Source organism: Sturnus vulgaris, chromosome 2 (assembly GCF_052056855.1).
Source record: "Sturnus vulgaris isolate bStuVul1 chromosome 2, bStuVul1.hap1, whole genome shotgun sequence".
Classification (NCBI taxonomy): Eukaryota; Metazoa; Chordata; class Aves; order Passeriformes; family Sturnidae; genus Sturnus; species Sturnus vulgaris.
In genome coordinates this window covers 84,390,959-84,400,867 of record NC_142244.1, presented here as the reverse complement: position 1 = coordinate 84,400,867, position 9,909 = coordinate 84,390,959, and the positions used below count along the sequence as shown (strand labels likewise).

General features: G+C 44.0%; 1 protein-coding gene across 3 annotated transcripts in view; it reads left to right on the top strand.

The window, feature by feature from the left end:
• Positions 1-1,434: 1,434 nt before the first annotated feature.
• Positions 1,435-9,909, top strand: part of NALF1 (NALCN channel auxiliary factor 1) — a 438,427-nt gene continuing 429,952 nt past the window's right edge. For 2 of the 3 annotated variants that reach the window (XR_015801599.1, XM_088159890.1), the window contains exon 1: positions 1,439-3,191. Coding sequence is in view for 2 of the 3 variants with exons in the window: in XM_088159890.1 (XP_088016016.1) it covers positions 2,373-3,191 (819 nt within the window). In the remaining variant the exon portion in view is untranslated. Of the gene's footprint in view, positions 3,192-9,909 lie in introns of all 3 variants that reach the window. The other variant, XM_014873340.2, reaches the window with a different exon arrangement.

The following is a 9,909-nucleotide window of genomic DNA, read 5'->3' as shown; positions in this document are numbered from 1 at the left end:
TGTTTGACTCATTGATCTTGTAAGGCCAGATGAGACCATTATGATAATGCTCTTTGACCCCCAGCATAACACAGGGCATAGAACCTCACTCAGCAATTCATACGTCAGGTCTGCATCTTCTGTTTGAGGTTTGCCATCTCCTTTTGAAAGACATCTCGTCTTGATTTACTGCTCAAAGTGACAGAAATTCCAGCACATTCCTTGGTAAGATCACCCTTTTGTTAATGACAACTGCAGTCAGACAAGGTACAAGTTTTGTTCTCTTCTGATACGGTTTAGTCTCAGGTCTTTTCTCACTACACTTTTTGAAGCTGCATTAAAGAACCATCAGCAAGCTATATTAGTTTACAGACCATGTTTTTTAAGAAAACAGGCTTTCTCTAACCAAAAAATGAGGCAAAGCCACCTTTTGCAATATACTGTGCATCTTTTACAAGGGCAATTATCAGTCTCTCAGGATAGAGAAAGTCTCTGGAACAAGGAGAAGCATGGTTTCTAAACCTTCTTCCAGTCCAATGGAGAAATTAAAATACATGTCTTGGTTATCCTACAGCCAGATAGCATACCTGATGTCCCAAGGTGAACACCAGGTCTTCATCTCTTAACGTTTCACCTCTAGTTGGCACGTTCTCTTGTGTTATATGTGGGATCCAAGTTTTTCTGTTGCTGTTACATTAAGGTACAAAAGTGAGCCAGAAGAAAAGAGTGATAGACACTTTGGAGTGTCCAAAGAGTATGTTTATTTGAGCGAGAGACCTTGATGGTTGGGGACAGATGATGTTTGGATCTCTGCCGTGGGTCCAAGTGGGGATCATCATCCTAGGTGATTTCATCATCCTAGAAGGAGGGCTAAGCCTGGCCCCTCTGTCTTTCTCTCTAAGCAGTGATACCTAAACAGGGAAACACATAGACTGGCAGTATTTACCGAGCCCATGGGCTGAACCAGGGTTTTGCAAAACTTCTTTTATGGAAACAGCTTGGAGTCTATGGTCATTTTGCTTTACAGATCTCTGACTGAGAGACAGGCAACTGTGTTCAGGCATTTTACCGTGTGGCCAAAATTGGCCAGGATGCAGAGCCTGTTAGTTTCATATGCCGTTTGTGATTTGCTATGACAAGGACAGACACGGAGACAGACCTCTCCAGCCACCATCCTGCGTGGACATGGTGTTTCATGGCCACAAAGGGAAGGAGACTCTGAAGGAGAGAGGGCTGGACAGCAGTATTGAGCAGTCCCTTCGGTGAGATGAGTAGAAAGAGTTGCATCGAGGAAGCCCTTTGGAGGGTCCATGTGGTCCCCAGTGCATCTCCCACCTCCTCCTCCTCAGGCAGGAGGAGGCAGGGTTGCTGCTGCTGCCAATGCGCCAGGATAGAGCGATCTCGGCGCGGGAGGAGATGACGCAAAAGGCAGAGCTCCCCCCAAAAAAGTGTTTCTCCAGGACGAAGATGGCGGCAACTTAGCCCAGGGGCCCAAGATGCCTGTGCCCATCGGGGGCCCCCAGCCAGGCAGTTCCGCCCCGTGCGCCCGGGGACACCGCGCCCGGCGGCAGCAGCGGCGGCAGCCGCAGCCCATTGTCACCAGCAGCGGCGGCGGCCCCGGCAGCCTCCTCCTCCTCTTCCTCTTCCTCCTCCTCCTCTTCAGCATCCTCGGCAGCGCTCCGGGAGCCCTGCAGCAGCGTCTCTCCAGTTAGAGCGGAGCGGAGAGAGAAGAAAGAGACTGAGACAGCGGTGCAGGCATCTGTGCCGCGGCTCGGGGCTGAGGAAGAGGAGCAGCGGCAGCAGGGAGGAAGAGGAGGCGAGGAGCCCTCCCGTAGCCGTCCGTCGGCAGCGGGGGACACGGCATGCGGTTGTCCGGGGGCAGTGGGCTTTTCTCAGGAGGGAGATGGGGAGCTGCGATCTGACCATGCCTGGGTGAGAGGGGGAAAGGACCAGCCGCGCAGCCCCGCCACCACCAACTATCACCACCACTACCACCACCACCACCGCCACCACCACCACCACCACCACCATCATCTCCTCTCCCTCCTCCTCCTCTCTCTGCGTTATTGCTCTTATCTTCTCCACGGCACTCCGCGTTGGATGGACTGGGGCTGTTTCATGTGGTGAGACCAAGGCAGAGCCGCCGGCGAAAACCAACAATATCTCGGAGGAAGAAAAAGAAGAAAGAAGACAGAAAGAAAAAGAGAAAGAAAGAAAAAAAAGAGGAAGAAAGAGAGAAGGGGGAGAGTGGGAGAGAGAGGAAGAGCAAGCGAGCGAGAGAAGGGAAGGCAGGCAAGAAAATCCCCCCAATCTTTTAAGTCAATGCATATTGTGGTGACACTGGCAAAGGAGCCCTCACGGTGGAGTCGGCCAGGGCTGTGCGTTCCCAAAATATGACCAGGGGTGCTTGGATGTGTAGTCGGCAGTATGATGACGGCTTAAAAATCTGGTTCGCACCCCGAGAGAACGAGAAACCCTTCACGGATTCAGAGAGGGCTCAGAAATGGCGACTGTCCCTGGCATCGCTCTTGTTTTTCACGGTCCTGCTCTCTGATCACTTGTGGTTCTGCGCCGAGGCCAAATTCACGGGGACCGGAGAGAAGGAGCAGCCGCCGCCCGAGAAGCCGGAGCCCGCGGAGCCGGAGCTGCTGGCGGGCATGGGGGAGCCGGCGCCCCCCGCGCCCCGGCTCCTCGCCCCCCCCTCGCCCTCCCTCCCGCCCTCCCCCGGCAGCAGCGGCGGCGGCAGCCGCGGCAGCCGCACCAACGGCACCGAGCCCCGGCACGGCAAGGCTGCTTTCCTGGGGAACTCCACCGCCAGGCCCCTGGAGACGTGCCCCCCCCCGGGCTCCTCGTCCGGGCAGTGCTTCAGCGTGGGCGACGCGGAGGCGGTGTGCCGGCGGCGAGGGGGGTCGGGGCGGCCGCGGGGCACGGGGCAGAGCCCGGAGCCCGGCTGGGACCTGACGGATTTTTACCTTTCCTTTTGTAATTCCTACACACTTTGGGAGTTGTTCGCCGGGTTGTCCAATCCGGACACTTTGAACTGCAGTCTGGATGTGGTGCTGAAGGGGGAAGGCTCCTGCAGCCAGTGCGTCCAGGCTTACCAGCGCTACGACCAGCACGCTCAGGAGAAATACGAAGAGTTTGAGGTTATGCTCCAGAAATATTTACAGTCGGATGAGTACTCGGTGAAATCGTGTCCTGAGGATTGTAAGGTAGGAGCCCCTGCTGTGTTTCCTGTCCCTGGCTGTCGGGCTGGCGTGCCTCCCTCGGCTGTTGTGGCTGCCGCGGACCCTGTTGTGCCTACTTCGGTCTGTGCCCCTGGCGCCGGCGGCCGCGGCTCTCCCGGTGCAGGCGGTGCTGCGGAGGGTATCGGCAGGGATACCCCCTTTAGCGCGTTATTAAAAGAGAGGAAGAGAGAGGGGGAAGCTTGAGAAAACACAAAAAGAAGTAATCCTCGGTCCTCTGGGAGCGTAGCGCTGGATTTCCCCCTTCTCATGAATATGCGATTGGCTCCGACTCGGCTGCCGGCTTCCAGCGGGCTGGGATGCGACTTGGCGGCTGGCAGCGACAGGGTCTGCATGACAATGAGCGAGGCTCGGAGCGGCGACCGGGGTCGGGGCTGCCCGACGGCGCTGCCCTAGGTGGGCAGGTGGCCGCGGTGCCCCGGGGACCGGCCATTCGTCCCCCTGCGGGGCCGGGGGCGAGCACCGAGGCTCTGTCGGGTGGGTTTGGCCGGGCGCTTGGCCCCGGGGCTGGCGGTGCTGGACGGCGGCAGAGCGGTGCGGCGCCGGGCCTCCTCGGGAGCGGGACAGTGTTTTCAGGCGCTATGGCAAAATCTGTGGAGCTGGGGAAAGCTGGAGCTTAAGAGTGTCTGTTGACGGGGACCGCAGTGGCCCTTAGTTGGGAAGTGATGGTGACAGCGTTTTGACAAGCCACGACTGTTTCCTTTGGTGTCACTGATGACGGCTCAGAGAGACCCAGAGGTTTTTCTTTTCCTTTGCTAGAAGGCGGAGGGTCCCACTTTGGCTCTTGTAGTTGTTACCTTCTCTTTACTTTTTCACAAGATTAGTTGGCCTATCTCTCAAGACAGGGCAGAAGAAAAGAGTTGTCCTCAGTGCCTAAAATAGCTAACTGCATGCTTTTTTCCCCTGTTGGAGTACTTGGTAAGAGGTGAATATTTCTGCCCTGAACTAGAATATCTCAACTACTGTAGCACTAACCAGTCTGAACCAAATTCTGCTTTAGCAGTGAAACACAACAGTGCGTGTGAATCACTGCTCTAAATGGGAGGCCTGGCAGTACCTCTGTCCTCTGTAACTTCAGCAGGGCCTTCTGAAATAATTTCACGGTAACAGCCTATGCCTAAACAATCCCATTTGCCAATAACTTTGGATAATGTGCACATATATTTGCCACAAAGATGGATCCAGAGTCTCTCCAGATGCTGAAATAACCTGCTAGCTTATTGGATAAAGTAGGAAAGTTGCTGTTTTATTTTTTTCTTTCTAAACCTGACAAAAGTAAAGTAGCCTCACTAGAAGTGTTGACTCGACTGTTTTTAGATTGCAAACTGTGTATGTATACACTCATAGCATATATGTTATGTACTCTGTCACTGATAATGTAAACATATTTTATTTCCAGAGTAAATTGGATAAGTAAAAACGAATATCAAATGTAAATAGATCTCTCTTGCTGTAAGGAAATCTTTGTTATTTCAGTAGCTCTATAATTAGAAATTGAACTACTATTCCATGCTGCCAAACAATCAGCATTTACATGCTTAAAGTGATTTTTTTTTGTGTTACAGTTTAGTTTGACTGAACTTTACCACAAAGTGTTCAGTTGCTCTACAGAATATTACGGTGTAAAAGGTGTTGAAAATGGACAGAAATAGCAAATTTATGCTTTTTAACGGTTTTTCCTTCACACACCCGACGAGGAGAAATACTTTTTCAATGATAGAGAAAAAGTTGTTGACATTGAAATGGTTGTGTGGAACTTCAATGAACTAGACAAATGCCAGTGACCTACATTTCTGCGGTTCTGAGTGCCAGATGATACTGCTTTATGTTTTGAGAATTTGGCCAACTAATCTGTGCTAAAAATGAAAAGCATTACAGAAGGGGAAAGAAAAAAACCCAAATCATGGGTGCACCTTAGCCTGTTTTCACTTTCTCCAGGGAATCTGGTGGGCAGTGCGAGTGGGGAGCGCAGTGGGGTGAGCCGCGGGGCTGGGCTGGGCTGAGCTGGGCTGGGCTGAGCTAAGCTGAGCTGGTCTGTGCGGTGCTGAGAGGAGGGCCAGGAGACCGCTGTCCAAGGTTCTGCAAGGCAGAGCGCACACAGCCCGTGGCCAGGCGGAGGAGATGCCGCTCCCTGCCCCCGTGCCCTGGTTTGGGGCTTCTGGGTCCCTCTGGAGCCTTTTGATTCGTGTGGTGGTTGCGAGAGCCAAGTGGATGGCACGTCCAGCGGTCTGACGTGTGTCTTCGTGTGCCTCTGCATGGGCTGCCCTGAAGAGTGCAGAGGTGAAACTTGAAACTAGAATTCTTTGTGACTGTTGCAATGTTTTGCTGGGCTTTCTGGTGTTCTATACATACACTTTGGTTATGAAACTCAATCAGTACTTTTTTTTTTTTTTTTTTTTTTTTTTCCTTTGCGTGTGTGTAAGCAAATATTAATTTTTTTTGCATGTTGGATATTTAGTTAATTCTTAGGTAAAACATCGAATAGAGAATATCTTGACATCTAGCTGTGTGGTTTAGGTACACATTATTTGGTGGATGTCATGGTTTATGTGGTGACCTGCTTTTTCTTTTAAACAAAGTGCTAAAAATACTGCCTTTATCAATAACCGTGTAGGTAAGACTTGGCTCAATATGATGAAAGGCTTGTTAACTGGCCTATTTGTATTTAATATGTCTTTAGTGTTCCTGGAGGGCAGCTTTGTTCACAGAAAAAGAGAGATTTTCATCCAGTTGACCAATTATAGCTGATGATAAAAGATAATAAAATTTACTCTGCATAACAGTCAAGCATAAACTTGCAATTGGGTGTTGCTTCTCCCTTCCCCAACTCGCCCCAACACCATACATCATCCTCAACTCAGTCAGTTCTCGCAGTAAAATGTGAAGACTATGATGGGTTTCTCAGCAAATTATGCCTTTCCAGAAAGTACTATTGGTGATAACAAATAGTACCGATCAAAAATGCCTTTGATGCATGACTATAAACCTCAGACTTTATGTTTTCATTCTTTTATCTGAAACTAGAAGAAGATGAACCATATTTTCAAAATATTCTGTCTTCCACTACATGTCTCTGGGTCTCTGAAGAATATTTTAAATTAATTGCTTTATATTGCAGAAGTTTGTAGACAGGAGTTGTTTGACTTACAGATCACTTTTAGCTATTCTATGCGGTCAGTTTCAGTTTTAGTATGTAAGTATGCTCAGGGTTTTTTTTTGTTTGTTTGTTTGTTTGGTTTTTTTTTTTAAGTGTGCTGTCCTGTAAATTAAGCTTTTATTGAGTTGCATTGGGGATTTTGAAAATTTTGTATTAAATGCTGGCAATTTTTTACATTTAGAAAACTATTTTTGATTATATCAATGAATATGCATATACCTTTTATATTGTTTGTCAGTAGACTTTATGTGTTGTTTAGAAGCTTGGGATATCAGTGTTGTCTTGCTATAAGTCCGTCTCTGATTTATTTCTTATAAACTCTTAAAGTCTGATGTCTCTGTATATTGTTTCCTTGTCTTAATAGTCACATATTAGTAATGGCTAAACAGTAAACATAAGATAAATATTTTAATTTATTGCATATTCAGCTAGATGGTGAAACAAATTGCTGTGCTTTACTGAATCACTAAAGTTACAGAGTTACTGGAAATCTGGATTTGCACTTCTACTTTTCTGTTTGAAATTTAATTCAGATTTTTTAAAAAGTTTATGAAATCTTGTTATTGCCTATTATAAATTTGTGGTTATATTTGCAGGGAATTTTCTTGGAAATATGTATAATTTCTTGGTTTCCAGAAAATAAATATTATATACAGCATGTCACACCACAGTATTCAGACAATTAGCAGAAACTGTATTGGCTTGACGTTGGAAAACAGTTCCTCATTGTGACTTGTCAGCCTTCTATCAGGGGAAATACTCAAGCTTTTATTCTTAAGGCAGCAGGCAATCGCTCTGTGGAACAAAAGAAAATTCTGGCTACGTCTGATTAAGAACTGGGTCAAATAACTAAGTAGGACATAAAAATGGAAAGATTTCTAATTTTTTTTTTTTTTTTTTTTTTTTTTTAAGACGGAGCTTACATCTTTGTGGTTAAGTGTCAGTGTCAGAGGCCCGGGCTTTCCTGGCAAATGTGTTTATTAATGTTCGAACAAGTTACCAGTCATCATTTTTGACACAGGTTTCCTTAACCTAGTACAAGTTGAGAGAGTGTGTGAAATGTGGGCTTTCTTAGCACGAGTTAAAATATTGAAATGTATAATCAGGTAAGTGTGTTATAATCAAAACAATATTAAAATAATTAAGTTTCCCTTGTAGAATATCAAAGAGGAAAAATAAAAATATACCAGCCTTCCTTATATCAACATTGCTAAAAAGCAAACTTTGGCTGACGTCCTAGTTGCTCAACATGTATATACAGATTTTTGTTTTTCAGGAATTAAATCTCATTTGATAACTTCTTATTTGAAGATTATGGTATTGGTATCAAAAATATGTCATAGAATACTTGAGTTATAACACTATTTAGTTGAAAAATGTCTGTCAATAAAGGCTTTCATCATTAAGCGTAGATGGTAAAGTTGATAGGAATATAGAGTTGGCATTTCTGTTATTGAAGAATGTTTTTTTGATCAAAGAACTGTGCTCAACTACTTTATTTGAGTAAGAGGGTGATTGGAAGTTATTTAAAACAATTAAAGTCACATTTCTTCTTAGATGTTATCTGGAAATATCAAAGCTTGTATGAATCATTACTTTCCTAAGATCTTTTTCCTAAACAGCATATGTAGTCTAATTAGGTTTTGATTTAAAATCTCCGTTAAGCTGGCAGAAAAGAGCGGATGAGAAATACAAACCCAAAAGCTCAAATGATAAAAGAACCTTTCAGTTACAAAAGATCACATAGAGAAGCATCTGCCACAAAGTTAGATATTTCAATTGCACATCTTAATCACATATTTATACAATGATAGTTCTATGCAAAAGTGATACCTAAGCTAATCAGAAGAAACCCATACAAATTAAACCTTGAAGATCTGTACTTGTGGTCTAATACAAACAAGAAAAATCCCCGTATTAATTACTGAACTAGTGCCTTTTCTGAATCTCTTGAAATATAATTATTTTAAAGTTCTTTTTAAAAATGAATACTATGCTGTGTTTTAAAAAAATACATAATACTTAAATGTTTGCACTTTTAAAAACTTTGGTATAAAACGCTGTGAAACTAATGTGCCTGTGTAAATTGTTGTTTGCACAGTTTTATGGTTTTTGATGTTATTTGTTCAGGTGATTTTTTATTTAAAGTAAATGTTGAACTATTTTTCAAAACTAATTTAAGACAAATATGTGGATGAATTTAGTATAACTATTCTTGTAGTATTGGTATAATGCAAGAAGCAACTCTGACTATGTGCTAAAGGATTTATATTTTGGCTTAAAATCCTGATACAGCAGTCCGTCTCAGTCTCCAATTTTGAGCTAGATGAATGGTACTGCACTCAGGGAAGACTATGCACATACTTGTGGTCAATCAATTGCTTAAAAACATTACTGGATGAGGGTCAGATCTCTTCACTCCTAAAAGAGAAATTCCCCAGGGTGTTCTTTCCAGAAATGCATTAACCCCACTTAACTTTTAAAAGTTTGCATCTTGTTGATTATTGAGATATTCACCCCATTCATAGCGTCAATGGGTACATCATTCCTGATTTTGGAAAAAAAGGACTGCAGATTACTAGCACAGAGTAATTGAAGTGGATTCCACCTGAATCCAGTAACCACCATTTACTGTTTCATGGGATTAAAGTCACATAGTTTGGGACCTCATGGCTCTGCCCTCAATTTCACTTTGTTCACTTGTTCTCTTTATATCAAGCAGTGTGATTCACATGCACCTTGCAGAGACTGTGACAATCTTGCTTCTTCATTTCAGGTTCTTCTGGGAAAGGTAATCAAAATGCAAATTATAGTTCTATCACTTATCCTGCCTAAAAATCATTTGGTCTATACTTAGTCATTTATAACTTCAGTCTTACACTAAGATCCATAATGTATTTAGATCTGTGAATTACCTAAAAGGCAAAAAAACCCCTTAGAAGCTGAATTTGTAAATATTACTTTTTGATAAATATCAGCCATAACACCCTAGAAGATAGAAAAATCAAGTAATGCACATGACAAAAAGAAAAAAAGCTAGATATCCATTATGGATATTCACAAAATTTAGAAAAATTTAGATTCTCTTCGTAGTCAGTGAAGATATATAGGTAATTCTAGAGTCTAAGTCAGTTCACAATGAAGTAGATATCTAAAATAGGTCAGATGGATTATGACCTAAAATACTTATTTTATGTCTGTTGTCTCTAAAGAGGACATACTGTCATTTTATATCAGATACAAACACTTCCACCCACTGTTCACCTCAAAAGTCATATTAGATGAATCCTAACAAAGGGATTTTGGTATAAAAATTAAGTCTGGATGAAATTATGTTCAAATGCAAAATTTGTGAAAAAGTTTGTAAAATCTTGCTACTTGTGCTGTCCTACACCAACCTAGTGAAATCACAAGTCTATTTCACTTCTATGATATCTATAGTCTGTTGCTGAAGAATGTGTGACCCATGTAATCTGCTTCTTAGGGATGAGAACGGGAAAGGGCCTTGTATGATATAACTGCATTTTC